Source organism: Mauremys mutica, chromosome 2 (assembly GCF_020497125.1).
Source record: "Mauremys mutica isolate MM-2020 ecotype Southern chromosome 2, ASM2049712v1, whole genome shotgun sequence".
Classification (NCBI taxonomy): Eukaryota; Metazoa; Chordata; order Testudines; family Geoemydidae; genus Mauremys; species Mauremys mutica.
In genome coordinates this window covers 5,503,777-5,519,383 of record NC_059073.1, presented here as the reverse complement: position 1 = coordinate 5,519,383, position 15,607 = coordinate 5,503,777, and the positions used below count along the sequence as shown (strand labels likewise).

The 15,607-nt window shown below is 58.5% G+C and overlaps 1 protein-coding gene and 1 non-coding gene across 3 annotated transcripts; one reads left to right on the top strand and one right to left on the bottom strand.

Moving 5' to 3' along the window:
- Positions 1 to 51: 51 nt before the first annotated feature.
- VPS28 (VPS28 subunit of ESCRT-I) lies at positions 52 to 6,657 on the bottom strand. 2 transcript variants are annotated; one of them, XM_045003443.1, is made up of 10 exons: positions 6,526 to 6,657; positions 4,899 to 4,971; positions 4,004 to 4,032; positions 3,625 to 3,662; positions 3,158 to 3,247; positions 2,614 to 2,719; positions 1,930 to 2,031; positions 1,291 to 1,344; positions 916 to 1,007; positions 52 to 440 (listed from the first exon to the last, which is right to left on the bottom strand). In XM_045003443.1, the coding sequence occupies exons 2-10, from the start codon at positions 4,933 to 4,935 to the stop codon at positions 323 to 325; spliced, it is 666 nt and encodes a 221-aa protein (XP_044859378.1). In that variant the 5' UTR covers positions 4,936 to 4,971; positions 6,526 to 6,657; the 3' UTR covers positions 52 to 322. The 2 variants fall into 2 exon arrangements, with proteins under 2 accessions (XP_044859378.1, XP_044859380.1); XM_045003445.1 differs by lacking the exon at positions 6,526 to 6,657 and adding an exon at positions 6,430 to 6,452.
- Positions 6,658 to 15,003: 8,346 nt separating this feature from the next.
- Positions 15,004 to 15,122, top strand: LOC123365498. The gene has a single exon (XR_006577632.1). It is a non-coding gene; the product is annotated as a 5S ribosomal RNA (ribosomal RNA).
- Positions 15,123 to 15,607: the final 485 nt, after the last annotated feature.

The window sequence follows — 15,607 nt, the reverse complement described above, 5'->3', positions numbered from 1 at the left end:
ATGCACCAGCTACGCCTCCTTCCCCTGAGCCCAGCACTACACCACACACGGCCGCAGGGTGAGGAGGTTTATTAGGGCAGGTCTGTACAGGTCTCCTCCCCTGCTCCAGCTGGAGAAGGGCTGTTCACACTGACAGGCCCAAGGGCTAATGCTAGAAAGGCTACAGCCAATGCCCCTCCCAACAGTGGGGGGCAGGGGGGGGGCCAGCATGGACAAGCCACACCACCCATGACCTGCCCCCAGCACCAGCCCCGAGACCTGCCTGAGCGGCTCGCAGGGGACGGGCAGCGGGAGCCACCAGTCCAGGGGCGCTGGGCCGGGCTCAGGAGTGCAGGAAGCGGTTGAAGGCGTTGTAGGCCGATTCCAAATCGAACAGCATCTGGCGCACTTGGGAGTCATCCAGCTCGTCGGAGGCAGACATCCCGCTCAGCGTCTGCAGCCTGCCAGGGGAGAGGCAGAGGGGCGGGGCCAGCTAGGAGACTCCTCCCACTCAGGGCAGGAAGCAGGCTGGGGGCCAGTGCTGCACTAGCACAGGCAATTAAAACAGACTCGTCCCTCTACAGCGCTGACCTAGGGCAGAGCCAGGATCACGCTGGGGCTCCTCCAGCCCCTGCCCACGGCCCAGCTGGGCCAGAGGAGAAAAAGCAGAACATGGCCCTGGTCAGAGCCAGGGCTGGTGCCACAGATCATCTTACCATGAGCCCACCCCAGGGGTGCCCTGACCTCCCACAGCATAGGGAGTGCCAAAGGCACACTGCCAACAGGCCTGCCCGCAAAGCCGCCCTCCTCAGCCCGGGGGGTGGAACAGCCCTCTCAGTTCTGCATGAGACCCACTGCGGGGCAAGGCTGGGTCAGGCCCCCGCCGTCCCCTCTGCTTGAGCAAGCAACAGAGGGGCCCCAGGGAGCCACACTCACCACTGATTCACTTTCTGTCGCCCCTCGAAGTCAGGGGGCAGGTTGCTCATGCGGTTCATCGTCTCCATCAGCTCCCGCAGGTCCGGCTGGATCTGGGGGCACAAACACACGCAGCCTGAGCCTTTCCTGCCCCAGGCCCATGGGGCAGAAAGAATCCTCCCCTCACTCCAGGCAGGAATCTCCTCTCCACGCAGCCAGGCGCTGATCCCAGTAAGGAAGGCTTGGCACAGAGTCACAGCCCGTCGCCCTGCAGGCTATTCCCCTTCCCTCTCCCGGGCCAGGGAGGAGATGCCTTGTGAAGCCAGACGGGGCGCAGGCTGCAGGCTCCAGGCAGAGTTCTCAGGGACTCAGCCTGGCTGGCTCCCCCAATCTCACCTCATCCATGGCTCGGATCTCCAGGCGCAGCTTATCCATCACAGTGATGAAAAGCTGGAAGAGAGAAGAGAGACCTCAGCAGAGGCCTGGAACCCCAGGAAGTAGGGGAATGGCACCTGACAACCCCAGCCCTGAGTGGGGGGGGGGGATGTAATGGAGGCTGCGGGTGGCAAAATCTCTCACCACCAGGGTGAAGCAGGAGGGGGACAGTGGTGGGTTTGGGGCCCCCAGAAAAATCTCTTCCCCCCATGGTCCCAGGGCTGGAGGAGCTCTCATGTCCTGCTCCCCCAGGGGGGCGGGGGGAGGGAAGAGACAGAATGGGGCAGGGCCATGGAACAGGGGTGGGGCTCCAGGCTCAGAGCTTGACCCAAGCAAGGGATAAGCTCTCAGCTCCCTTGGGGGGGGGGGGGGGGGCTGTGGGTGAGTGGCGGTGTGGCCTTGGCCGTAAGAGGCAGACGGGGGGGGGGGGGGGGAAATTGCCACCCCCCAAGGGGAAGCTTCACCCGCCACCCATGCCTTTGAGAATTGGCCTGTCTAGACACGCAGGCCAGGCCAGGCCCAGCCCGCCGGCAGAGCCCCAGAAGCACTGGGTACAGGGATTACAACGCACGCAGCCCCTCGCCATGGGTGGGAACGTACAGAGACGATGTCGGCAATGCAGCGGTTCAGGTTGCCCTTGTCATCCTTGATGGTGATTGGACGATCCTCCTTGATCCTCTCCATGGCCAGCGGGCAGTCGAGCTGCAGGAGACGGGACAGTCACCCCGAACCCCGGGGGAAGCTCGGTGTGAGGGGGTCACGGCGAGCCCCGGGGGAAGCTCGGGGCGGGGCAACAGGGATAACCCCAGACAAGCAACATTTCCCTGGGAAAGCTTCCAAGCACGGGATGGGGGGAGGGGGAGGAGAGCGCCTTCAGTGCGGGCCCTGGCCAGTAAGCTGGGGGTGGGGGTGAACTCACTGCCTGTAACCCAGGCGAACAGCTTAGAGTAATTCACCACTGGAACACTTTGCCCCAGGTCATCACTGACCATTTTTAAATCCAGACGGGCTGCGTTTCTAACAGCCCTGCTCTGGGAATGACTTGGGGGCAGGGCTCTGGCCTGTGTTACACAGGAGGTCATATGGGATGGTCACACTGGTCCCTTCTGCCCTTGGAATAAGCGAATCTATGCAGGATCTCTCTCTCCCCCCTCTGGGGAGTGGAGTCTAACCCAGTCAGCAGCGGTACATCTAGGACCGCAGCACCCACCCCCCCTTATAGGGGTTCCCTGAGATTCCCATCTCAGTGCCCTATAAGCTGGAGTGCCAGAGAACTTAACTCACCCGGAACTTGCGGCAGAATTCATCGATGGAGCCGATCTCGGAACCCTGCACCTGTTTGAAGGCAGCTTTGTACTGGACCAGGAGCCGGGAGCAGGCTGCAGTGTACCTGGGGCGGGGAAGAGGGTACGGGGTAAGAACAGCTGCTAACAGCCGGGGCTGCTGATGCCAAGCTGGAGGGGAACACTGAGGCTGAGGACATAAAAAAGCAAGTAGCTTCCTTAGGAGAGATGAGCTCACCCAGGTAACAGCCCCCAGGGCAGGGGAGGAGCCCCGAGGCCTGAGACCCCCTCTGGATGGAACAACACTGCCTGGCCCCAGGAAGGGGAGGGGGGCATGAGCCGGGGGACCTGCTCAGCTGTTTTGATGAGTTTCTGGGCACCCCCCAGGAAACATCCCCTCCCCCATCGTCTGCAGGGTCTTGGGGAGCAGAAGTCACTCTGCTCCACTCAGTAATGACGCACCCAGAGGGAGACATCCCTGCTGAGGAATCCTGTCCGCTCGGCTCCCCGCCACCCCAGGAGATAAGAGCAGAGGCAGGACTCACTCGTTGGGAGAGACGCAGTCCTTGATGTAAGCTTTCTCCAGAGCCTGCATCGTCTTCACCACCGCGAACAGCTCAGCCATGTTATCGTACCTGAAACCAGAGGGCAGAAGCCTGTGAGGGCGCACAGCCCACGGCCACCCCCACTCACACCCTCCGCGATACACCCCCAGGAACAGCACCAGGGCTCTAGCGCTTCAGGGCCGAGATGACATTTCCACCTACTCCTTCTTCCTTGGACGCAGCCTGCACTGGCCAATGGCAGAGACAGGACAAAAGGGCTCTTGGGTCTTTTCTGCCTTGGCAGGGGCAGGACACCAGAACAGAGAGCCCCCTGCATCGTCAGCCCCAGCATCTTCAGAGCAAGGACCTCACTGCGGGCAGCAGCTTGAACTCCCAGTACACACACGCCAACACAGAACTGCGTACACGGGACCCACAGGAAACCCTTCCACTGGGGATGGACTCACTTTTCTCGCTCCCGTGCATTCTTATACAGCTTCACCTCCTGCAAGGACAGCAGACACACACAGCACGTCAGGTACCGTCACAGCCTCCAAACTGAAATCTACACACACAGGCTGGGGGTACGGGGACACAGCTGACAGACATGGAACCTCCTGCATCCCCTCCAAGGGGCAGAGGAGTCGGGTTCCAGAAGAACCCCTACTGGGATGGAGATTAGGGGCTGCCTGGGTCCTCAGGAGCCAGGGGTCCCTGGATGCCCCAGGACTGAGGGGTGTGCATCCATTTGCAGAGCACAAACCCAGCATACCCTGGAAGGTCTTTCTGCCTCCTGTGCCAGAGGCAGAGCAAGAAGGGGAACACGACAAGATAAGTGCTACTCACCTCGTACAGTTCCGGCTTATTCCCTGGGGCTGAAAAAGAGGGAAACCCATGAACAGCAGTAGCCCCAAGGGCTTTCCAGCGAGTCTCACAATGAAACTTCTTCCTGGTCACCCTGTGTTATGAAGGGCCAGTGTGCCAGCTCCTCACCCCGCTAGCTACTGGGCTACTGCTCCCCAGGAACCCTACAACCAGCCTCAGGACACTGAAAGCCAGCAGAGAGCTTGTCCATCCCAGCACCTCCTGCCAGCCACCATCCCTTGCTCCAAGCCAGAGGACCAGGAGCAGTCCACAAGGGGAGAATCACAGAGATTCAGAGCTGGAAGGGACCTCGAGAGGTCATCAAATCCAGCCCCCTGCGCTGAGGTAGGACCGAGACCATCCCTGACAAGGGTTTGTCCAGCCTGGTGTTAAAAATCTCCAGTGATGGGGATCCCACAACCTCCCTGGGACGCCCGTTCCAGGGCTTAACTCCCCTGAGAGTCAGACACCTGTTCCCAATCGCTAACCTCAACCACTGCTGCAGATTAGGCCCATTGCGTCCTGTCCTACCTCCGGCGGCCATGGAGAACAGTCCTCCGCGTGTGTGAAGAAAGCCCACTCCGGGAGGAGCCGGGCCCAGGGCGCCCTAGACACAGCCCTGGCAAGGCCCCTCGCTCCTGCCCCACGGGCTCCCGCCAGCCTGACCCCAGGGAGCTTCGGGGGGGGACGGACAAGTGGGGGGCTGGAGACCAAACCCATTTCACGTGTGTTCGCCTCTAAAGAGGCCCGGCCTAGGGGATCCCGGGGCCGGGGCCAGCGGGCCCTGCCGTGAGCGGAGCTGGCTGGGTGCGGCCGGGGAGCGGCGGCGGGGGCCGGGGTGAGCCGGCGGGAGCGCTGGGGACGGGGTTACACTCACCTCCCAGGCCGGGAGCGGCGGGGATCCCGTGGAACATCCTGGCGGGCTGCGGGCGCCGCTCCCCGGGCAGCCTCTGCGGGGCAGAGAGAAGCGTTAGCGCCGGGCCTGTCCGCGAGCCAGGGGCCGCCCAGGGCCTGCGCTCGCCCGGCCCAACCCGAGAGCCCGGCGCGGAGCGAGCCCGGCCCGGCCCGGCCCAACCCGAGAGCCCGGCGCGGAGCGAGCCCGGCCCGGCCCAACCCGAGAGCCCGGCGCGGAGCGAGCCCGGCCCGGCCCGGCCCGAGAGCCCGGCGCGGAGCGAGCCCGGCCCGGCCCGGCCCAACCCGAGAGCCCGGCGCGGAGCGAGCCCGGCCCGGCCCAACCCGAGAGCCCGGCGCGGAGCGAGCCCGGCCCGGCCCGGCCCAACCCGAGAGCCCGGCGCGGAGCGAGCCCGGCCCGGCCCCACCCGAGAGCCCGGCGCGGAGCGAGCCCGGCCCGGCCCGTCCCGGGAGCCCGGCGCGGAGCGAGCCCGAGAGCCCGGCGCGGAGCGAGCCCGGCCCGGCCCGGCCCGAGAGCCCGGCGCGGAGCGAGCCCGGCCCGGCCCGGCCCGAGAGCCCGGCGCGGAGCGAGCCCGCCCGCCCGGCCCGAGAGCCCGGCGCGGAGCGAGCCCGGCCCGGCCCCCCCCGAGAGCCCGGCGCGGAGCGCGCCCGGCCCGGCCCAACCCGAGAGCCCGGCGCGGAGCGCGCCCGGCCCGGCCCGAGAGCCCGGCGCGGAGCGAGCCCGGCCCGGCCCGGCCCGGGAGCCCGGCGCGGAGCGAGCCCGGCCCGGCCCGGCCCGAGAGCCCGGCGCGGAGCGAGCCCGGCCCGGCCCGGCCCGAGAGCCCGGCGCGGAGCGAGCCCGGCCCGGCCCGAGAGCCCGGCGCGGAGCGAGCCCGGCCCGGCCCGGCCCGAGAGCCCGGCGCGGAGCGAGCCCGGCCCGGCCCGGCCCGAGAGCCCGGCGCGGAGCGAGCCCGGCCCGGCCCGGCCCGAGAGCCCGGCGCGGAGCGAGCCCGGCCCGGCCCGGCCCGAGAGCCCGGCGCGGAGCGAGCCCGGCCCGGCCCGGCCCGAGAGCCCGGCGCGGAGCGAGCCCGGCCCGGCCCGGCCCGAGAGCCCGGCGCGGAGCGAGCCCGGCCCGGCCCGGCCCGAGAGCCCGGCGCGGAGCGAGCCCGGCCCGGCCCGGCCCGAGAGCCCGGCGCGGAGCGAGCCCGGCCCGGCCCGGCCCGAGAGCCCGGCGCGGAGCGAGCCCGGCCCGGCCCGGCCCGAGAGCCCGGCGCGGAGCGAGCCCGGCCCGGCCCGGCCCGAGAGCCCGGCGCGGAGCGAGCCCGGCCCGGCCCGGCCCGAGAGCCCGGCGCGGAGCGAGCCCGGCCCGGCCCGGCCCGAGAGCCCGGCGCGGAGCGACCCCGGCCCGGCCCGGCCCGAGAGCCCGGCGCGGAGCGAGCCCGGCCCGGCCCGGCCCGAGAGCCCGGCGCGGAGCGAGCCCGGCCCGGCACCACGGTGAGGGGCGCGGCCCGGCGCACCCCGGAGAACTAGGCGGTGACAGCCCCGGCCCGGGACCCCCAGCGACGGGCGCGGATAACGAGCAGCTTCACCCCGCGGGAGCCGCCCCGACCCACCTGCCGCGGCCGTGCTCCTTCCTGCGGGCCGCTCGCTCGCTTCCTGGAAAATGGCGTCGCAGCCCATCGGGCGCTCGGGACTCCACTCGCCGGGCCTAGCGGCCCATCGGGCGCTCGGTGCTCGGCCCGGCTGCCTGGGGCTCGGCGGGCGCGGCGCGAGGCGGGGCGTCCGTTATTTAAGCGGGAAAGGCGCGCGGCGCACGCGGGGCGGGAAGCGGGGTTCGAAGCGGCGCCCGGGGAGAGCAGCCAGCGGCTCCGCCCCCCCCCCCCCCCCGGAGCCGAGGGTAAGTTGCCCGGTCAGTCCTGCTGACCGGACCCCAGTTCCCGGGTAGCCGGAAGCCGCGGGAGCGAAGCGTTACCGGAGGTGTGACCGTGCGGTTCTGGCAGGACCCCACTGAGGTGCCAATTCAGGACCAATCGCTCAAACAGGGCAGTCACAGCCCCAGGCTGGGGTTTTTCCACCTCTAAGGCACCAAACCAGCCAGACAAAAAGGACTTTGGTCTCACCCCACTGGCTAACCACAAGTCACACAAGCAATTTCCTTAGACACTCCAGTCTCCCAGTATCACCACCAGTGCACTCGTCCTGGGGATGAATGGTTATGAAAACCAACACCCCAATAAAAGAAAACGGTTCCCTCGATCCCAAAGGACCAAGCCCCAGACCCAGGTCAATATACACATCAGATCTTACCCACAAATCACGCTGTTGCCAATCCTTTAGAATCTAAAATCTAAAGGTTTATTTACAAAGGGAAAAAGGTAGAGATGAGAGGTAGAATTGGTTAAATGGAATCAATTACATACAGTAATGGCAAAGTTCTTAGTTCAGGCTTGCAGCAGTGCTGGAGTAAACTGCAGGTTCAGATCAAGTCTCTGGAATACATCCCCCGCTGGGATGGGTCATTCAGTCCCTTGTGTAGAGCTTCAGTTTGTAGCAAAGTCCCTCCAGAGGTCAGAAGCAGGATTGAAGACAAAATGGAGATGATGCCTCAGCCTTATATAGACTTTTCCAGGTGTAAGAATCTCTTTGTTCTTACTGTGGAAAATCCCAGCAAAATGGAGTCTGCAGTCACATGGGCCAGTCCCTGCATACTTTGCTGAGTCACAAGGCGTGTCTGCCTTCTCTCCATGGGTCAATTGTGTAGCTGATGGTCCTTAATGGGCCATCAAGCCAGCTAGGCAGGGCTAACACCAGCTTGTCTGGGATATTTCCCAGAAGCAGAGCATAATACAAAATACAGACAGTACAGAGCCAATACTTATAACTTCAACTACAAAATGATACACAGACATACAGACAGCATAATCATAACCAGCACCCCATATCCTGGTCTTAGACACCTTATATGACCCCCTTTACTTAAGATTTGGTGCCACTACAGGACCTTGGTTGCAACCCATGTTCTATATGGTCCCAATTTATATCAATAACGTCACAGGAAGTACCGGGTCCGGCAGCGCCGCGTGTGAGGGGCCCGGCCCGCCAGGGCCACATGAACCCCCGCCCCCGCCCCGGGGCTGTGGTGCCTCGGGAAGAGGAGCGGCCGTTTGGCCCCGGGAAAGCTGTTTTATCCGCCCCTCCCCCCATAACCGGCGTGTCCGACCTGCCCCGACAGGCGGCTCGGCGGGGTGAGCTCTGGGGACCGCTCCGTGCTCGGCCCCGCCCCGCCCCAGGGCTTGGCTCCGCAGCGCCCAGCCGGAGCTGTGGGGCGGCGCTTGCTGCACCTCAGCCTGGGGGGGGCAGCTGGAGCCCGGCTCGCTGCTTGCGGGGCGCTGAGCAGGCCCCTGGCCTGGCCCCCGGCCCCGGCCAGCTGCCCTGAGGCCCCTCCAGCACCCAAACTGCCCCCCCCGCCCCCGTTCCTCCAACATGCCAGATGTGCAGAGCGCTGACTGTACTATTGATACCAACGGGGTGACTCGTACCAGATGTGCCCTGTACGCTACCAGCGGGGACGTGATGATCTGCTCAGTGTAACCGTGTTCGTATGTATGTCTCATGAGTTGTGAGTGTGTGAGCTGCAGCTCAGGCCTGCACTGTTTCTGGGCGATACCCCCAGGCAGGTTGATGGGCCATCAAACAGGCTAGATGGTACTGGTGCCAGTCAGCTGTACACTGAACCTATTGCGGGAAGCCAGGGGCTCCCTCTGAGTCAGCAGGACACGCCTGGACTCCCAAGAGCTTGTCCATGCCCATGTGCTGCAAGCTTGTGTTTGGTTTGGACAGAGGCTGTACGAGTCACGTGGCAAAGGCTATAAAAGGGCAGCGGCATCTTCTCCATTTTGTCCTCAGTCCTGCTTCTCATCCCTGGAGTCACTTCTCTACCGACTGAGGCTTTGAGCAAAGGACTGATAGATCCATCCAAGCTGTGGATGTGTTCCAGAGGGGCTTCACGAGCCGGCAAACTCACCAGTGCTGCTAAGGACCTGCCCTAACTTCACAGTCCTTATATGTCTATATCAGAATGCTGTGACCATTTAACAACTCTCATCCTTCTTTTCATCAGTATCTAAAACTAAATGTTTAGTTTAAAATAAAAGAATTGGCTGGCAGCATGGTATTTTGGGTAAGATCCAAACTACAGTTGCAGTAGAATCTCAGTTATGAACACCAGAGATACAAACTGGCCACTGGGCTGTGCTGGCCTGAACACAAGGGCTGCTACACAGTCTGCGGCCTCTGGGCCATACTGCTTTCAGCCTGAAGACTGTCAGGGAGACTGTAACGGCAGTGGTATCACAACCCTGCCCTGCCCCAAGGGGGGATGGCGTGTGCAGGTGGAGGGAACGGAGGAGCAATAAAAAAAGTCAACCACACACCTCACTTGGAACCGGGAATACTCAGTCAGGCAGCAGCAGAGACCAAAGGGGGAAAAAGCAAATACAGTACTGTGTTAAGTGTAAACTACTGAAAAAGGGGGACATTTAAAAAAAGAAATTGACAAGGTAAGGAAACTTTGTGCTTGTTTCATTTAAATTAAGATGGTTAAAAGCCGCATTTTTCTTCTACATAATAAAGTTTCAAAGCTGTGTTAAGTCAATGTTCAGTTGTAAACTTTTGAAAGAACCATAACATTTTGATCAGAGTTACAAATATTTCAAAGTTACAATGTCTATTCCCAAGGTGTTTGTAACTCTGAGGTTCTACAGTAGTAAACGCTACATTCGGCTGATGCGGCAACTCATGGTGTCAGATGCCATCAGGCAGTCAAGGGATATCTACGTAGAACACATCACTGGACATCGGCAGTACCAGGAGGGATGAGCTGGGGTGCTGATGAGAAGCGCAGTCGGGAAAGTAACTCAAATATTTTCCTGATAGGTTGCCCATTTAGAGTGGGGGAAAAACCCAGTCCATCCTAAATTCTCCATTACTGAGGAACAGTCTTCACTCGTTGATATTATCCTTTCTCCCACCAACTCTCTGTATAACTTTTTTCATGAGTAATGTACCTGAATAAATGGATGCTAATTATCTAAACTGTATTCTTAAATTCATTCACCTAAATTTGGGTTATTGTTGATTATGCACTACATGTATCTTATGACTTTATTCACAAATCCAAAGTTAGTTTTTAATCTAAGAACTATACCCAGATGTACAGACACTCTTGTCTCAACCTATGTATTATATACTTTTTTTAACATTAGCTTTAATAAAAAAAATTAAATTTGATCTGGTAATGTGGCTGGCCCTTTGGAAATTAGAAGAACATTTTGTATAGTGAATAGAGTTTTAAATAATCTCTCACTTTACTGGACCTATTTGCCAGTTGGGAGTCAGAAACTGGAATGCAATAAAGGGGGCTGTATGTCTTTTTTTTCAACTTCTTGATAACCAGTGTAGGGGATCAGGAGCACTGTTTGTGGTGAGTCTAACTACAGTGTTAACCACCAGTGCGGGGGAGAATCTGCTCTCCTTTTTGCAGCCTGCCCCGACCTTGGCATTTTCAGTGTGGACTACCTAAGGCACCTTGGGTCATTAACCATTGGAAAAAGTGTACCAAGCATAGTGATAGATTCTCCATTACTAGACATTTTTAAATCAAAGCATATCTTTCAGAAAAACTACCAAACAGGAATCAATTCATGGAAGCCTTATGGCCTGCTATACAGGAAGTGAGACTAGATGATCAGTGACTATTCCAGCCTGGCCTACAGCAGCCCAGGATGGGTCATGTGACCTTTCTCTCCCTGTCCCCTCTCACCCCCTGTGCCAAACTCAGCTTGGCCCCAGGAATGTTTGGCCCAATGTGTCTGAGGGAGGGTGGGCCTGGAAATTGGGGCCAGGCTGATTGCCTGTTAGTCTCATCCCTGGCCTTACAGATGCCATTGCATGTTTCTTCCCCCCTGTCTTTTTTACACTTATATGGCCCTCCTTTGCTGGGAACCCAGCATGTCCATATCTTATCAGACTCTGGGGGGAATTGCAGGGAAGGGTTGAGGGGGTTCCCTAGCTCGCCGCTTTTTGCCCTATTAGGTCACTATTCTTACAGAGGACAGCTCACTTACTTACCAGATCAGCCATCGGGGTCACCAGTGTTTAGTTGTTGGCTGCATGTGTGTGTTCCTGGTGTATGCTGTCCCAGGGCTGCCTTGACAGCTGACACAGCAGATCTCATTCAAACTGCCCACAAAGACCACAAGACTTGGCTTGTAGCAAAGGCACCCAGCCAGACTGATTGTCAACAAGCCACTTTATTAGCGCTCGATACGTGCTAAAGTACACTCAGTACATGTATGCTTGTGACAGTGGACCAGCTCAGAGAATGACCAGACTTTCCATTTCCCCCTCGGCCAAAGACGCATATGCTGTGAACACTCTTTTATACGCTGATACAAACAAGTTACATGTTGCCCCCGACGTAGTTAGTTACCACTCTTTGCCTGTACATGTTTATTCGATCAAAACATCTTTATCCATCACACTGTCATCCTGACCTTATCTTGAGCAGGGGTCAACATGTCCTTGTTATCTTTGGGGAGTGTGTGTGTACCATACTTGGGCTTGGTCTACACTGGGGCGGGATCGATCTAAGATACGCAACTTCAACTACGAGAATAGCATAGCTGAAGTTGACGTGATTTAGATTGACTGACTTTGCGTCCTCGCGGCGTGGGGTCGACGGCCGCTGCTCCCCCGTCGACTCTGCTTCTGCCTCTCACCCTGGTGGAGTCAATGGGGAGCGTGTTTGGGGACGAGATGCGCTCCCCATTGACTCCCCGATAGATCGATCACTACCCGCCAATCCAGCGGGTAGTGTAGACATACTCTTTAATATTGGGGTGTTCTGGTACCACCCGTCTGGAATGTCTTTATGTGAGTGTCCTGGGCATAGCACTTCTTAGGAATGTGTATTATTTTGTTTGCAATACGAGCCCTGTTCTTGCCAGGTTCCGTGAACTTGCCTGCAGGCATGTTTTCCAACAGGGCCTGACTGCTGCTCTCAGCCTTGACTTTTGCTCACTTCGCTTTATATCAGCAAGGCTTGATCGCTACTTTAGTTTAGCCCTCATACCGGGCCTCTTATATCAGGCCTCACGTTTCAGGATGTCGTGGAGTATGCACACCCCATCCCCCCTTGGGGCGGGGCAGGGCAGGGTTGTGATACCACTGCTGTTATGGTCTCCCTGACAGTCTCTAGGCTGAAAGCGGTATGGCCCAGAGGCCGGAGACTGTGTAGCAGCCCTTGTGTTCAGGCCAGCGCAGCCCAGTGGCCAGAGTCCATGTAACAGCCCTCAGGTACAGGGTTATACTGAGGCAGCAGTTGGAGCATGCCCAGCACGGCCTGAGGGGCAGGACTTCTGCCACCCATAGTGTGGGGTTAACCCTCTTTTGTCCAGTACAGGGTATGCACACACCGTCTCTTTCTACTACAACACGATGTGTCAGCGTGGGGATTTTCCCTTATGTTGTATGTGAGTTTGACTGTTTTGTATGAATACTGTGTGTGCCTCAGGTTCCCTGTGTGCTGCATCAATGCCTTGGTGGTGGGAATAGGGGTATGTGACTTTGGCTGAGACCCTCTAGGGCAGGTGAGGCTGCTCCAGCTGCTTGCACATGTGCTATGGCCGGTGCCCTTCGTAATCTGAGACCCAGGAGGGGGATACGACCAGGTGACACTTTGCCCAGGAAGCGAGGCAAAGCGAGGAGGAGCAATGGGGGTGTCGGAGGTTGGGTCGCTGGAAGCTGGCAGTCTGCTGGGGGGGACTGGAAGAGGGGGAGTCCAGGGTATCTGGCCCAGGACTCCCCAAGATGGACTTGGCTGAAAGTCACTGATTTCTGTGCTAATAAGTTCTGTTCTACGCTGTCAACTAATTAACCCAGTGGTGGTGTACTGGAGCCGGTTCGCACCGGTTTGCGGGAACCGGTTAAATTTAGAAGCCCTTTTAGAACCGGTTGTCCCGCATGGGACAACTGGTTCTAAAAGGGTATTTAAATTTAACAAGTGCTCCCTGCTGCAGCCTCAGCTCTGCCTCCACCTCTTAGCATGAATGCTCCGCCCTGCTTCTCCCCCCCTGCTTCCCGCGAATCAGCTGTTCATGCCGGGAAGCCTGGGAGGGCTGAGAAGCAAGCAGGCTTCCTGCTCAGGCCCAGGAAGACGGAGCTGAGGTAGGGGTAGAGGGAACGAGGAGGGCCGTGCGCCCTGGCCGTTCTCCGGCCGCGGCCCTGCCCGTCCCTGACCGCCTGGCTCTGGCCATGACCCTCTCCGGCCGCCCATCTCCGGCCGCCAGGGCCGTAGCAACAAAGAACGTGGCCCCCTCCGAACATATGTCCGGGGCCCCTTACAATGCAGAAACTGGAATGCGCTATTTATTTTATACAATATACAGGGTTCATATTATGTAGACGTAGGCCTACAGTGTACATGTATTCCGTATTTACACAAAGCGCTTCTTTCCAGCCTTCTTCTCCGCAAATTGGTTAATCAATGCGTCATAGTCCAGACATCTGGCAATCTTGTTCTCCATTGAGATAACTGCAAGCGCAGAAAGGCTGTCATCTGTCATGGTTGAGCACAGGATATTCTGGATCAGTTTCAGTCTGCTGAAGCTCCTTTCAGCACCGGCGACAGTAACTGGTGTGGTCAGAAGAATTCTGATGCAAATGCAAAGATTCGGATATATCTCCTGAAGGCTGTTCTTGTATATGTACGGTAAAAAATTGTTTGCCGTGACAAGTCCTCTCTCTTTCTCGATGACATAAATAAAATGATTCAATTCCATTATGAGTTCGTTGGCATCAATGTCTCCCATTTTTCTTTCAAAATTTTTGCTGTGATTCTCCAGTTCATTTTCTCTGTGACACTGCTTCAGGCTGTTAGCGTTGTACAGAAATCCAAACAACTTATACCACTCCACGAGTTGGTCAAATCGCGACGAAACAGAAGATATGGCCTGATCAGTGAGAACAAGAAAGAACTGCGATTTGAATTTTTCTTCGGCAGAAAGACGACTTGAATCATCAGCACATTCATAATCACACATTCTCTTCTTACGTCGCACCCTGGTTTCTGGAAACACCTGCTCAATACCCATATGCTCTGCTATTTCACGTGCATTTGTGACCACAGAGTTATATCCTGCCTGCAGTACGTCAATTGACACATCTGGTGACTGAATTAATTTGCTGGTTTTATTGACGTGAAATAGTATATCGTACCACGTGTACACAGTCAGAACAAAAGGCCACGTAGTAACATGGTCTAAAAGCGCACCGGCTTCTGTTGCTGTATTGCCATCTTTCTTTTCGAGCGCATATTCTCGCCAAGATGACAAAGCATTGCACAATTCTTCAAGGTGATAACACAATGGCTTCACAGCATCAATTCTCGACTCCCAACGAGTGTCCGATAACCCTTTAACAGATATTGGCATATGTTCTTGAAGTATATCCCAATGTGAAGGTGACGAAGAAAAGATAACGTATATTCTGTTAATCAGACCGAAAAAGTCAACGGCATATTTCGATGACTTTGCCGCATCTGAGATCACAAGATTCCAAGTGTGAGCTCCACATGGTACATACAAGGCACGGTCATTTATTTGTAGCATGCGGGCTTGAACTCCTTTATTCTTTCCTCTCGTATTTGCGCCATTATCCTAAGCTTGGCCTCTCATGTCAGCAATGTCTATTCCTAAGTTGTTTGCCTTTTCAAGAAACGCTTCCAATAAGCCCTCGCCAGTTGTATCATGAACATTAAGAAAACCAACAAACGCTTCACAAATATTGACACCATCTTCACCGTTGCATTCAACAAAGTGTAACACCACAGACATCTGTTCTTCATGTCTGCGGCTGGTGGGTCAGGGCTGGAGCCTTGGTGTGGGGAGGGAGGGGTGTGAGGCTGGTGGCAGGTGGCTGTGCTGGCTGGGGTGGGGCGGGGCAGTGCCAGAGGGGCCGGGACTGGATATTGGTGAAGAAGCAGGGCTCGTCAGCTGGCTTCTTTAAAGGCAGGCAAAGCGGCAGGCAATAACGTCTACGGCCATACCACCCTGAACACGCCCGATCTCGTCTGATCTCAGAAGCTAAGCAGGGGCGGGCCTGGTTAGTACTTGGATGGGAGACCTCCTGGGAATACTGGGTGCTGTAGGCTTTTGACGCTCCATCACGCTGCCCAGCTGCAGGTCTCCCTCGGGCACACGCTTTTGCCGCCTCGCCCTGACTTGCTTCCGCTAAGGTCTCCCAGGCCGTAGCCGCCTCGCCCACCGCGCCCGAGGCGGAGGGCTTGGCCATTGGGCCCCCGGACCCCTGGCGCGGGGTTGGGTTTTCTTCTTTGAAACCAGCCGGCCGTCTTGCCCCGTTGGCAGCAGGCGTGGCTGGGAGGGCAGGTGGCCGAAGCGGCAGCAGGCGCCCCGAGGCCTGTCTGCGCTAACGCTCCCTGCCAGCCGCTTCGGCTCCGCCGCCAGGAGCGGGAGGCTGGGCGAAAGGAAAGCCGCAAAGCGCAGCCCGGGCCTTTGGGGGTGGCTGCTTTAGGGAAGCCCTTTGGCAGCGTGCCTCCTTGGCAGCTGGCAGGGCTGCCCAGAGGGAGGTGCAATTGGGGCAATTTGCCCCGGGGCCAGCAGGGGCCCCCTCGAGAGT

Excerpts from the sequence above, each read along its gene's own strand:
- VPS28 (XM_045003443.1), bottom strand. The coding sequence starts at position 4,935 with ATGTTCCACGGGATCCCCGCCGCTCCCGGCCTGGGAG. Across the intron at positions 2,720-3,157 it reads GACTGCGTCTCTCCCAACGA|GTACACTGCAGCCTGCTCCC; the intron begins GTGAGTCCTGCC and ends TCCCCGCCCCAG. Across the intron at positions 1,008-1,290 it reads AGATCCGAGCCATGGATGAG|ATCCAGCCGGACCTGCGGGA; the intron begins GTGAGATTGGGG and ends TTGTGCCCCCAG.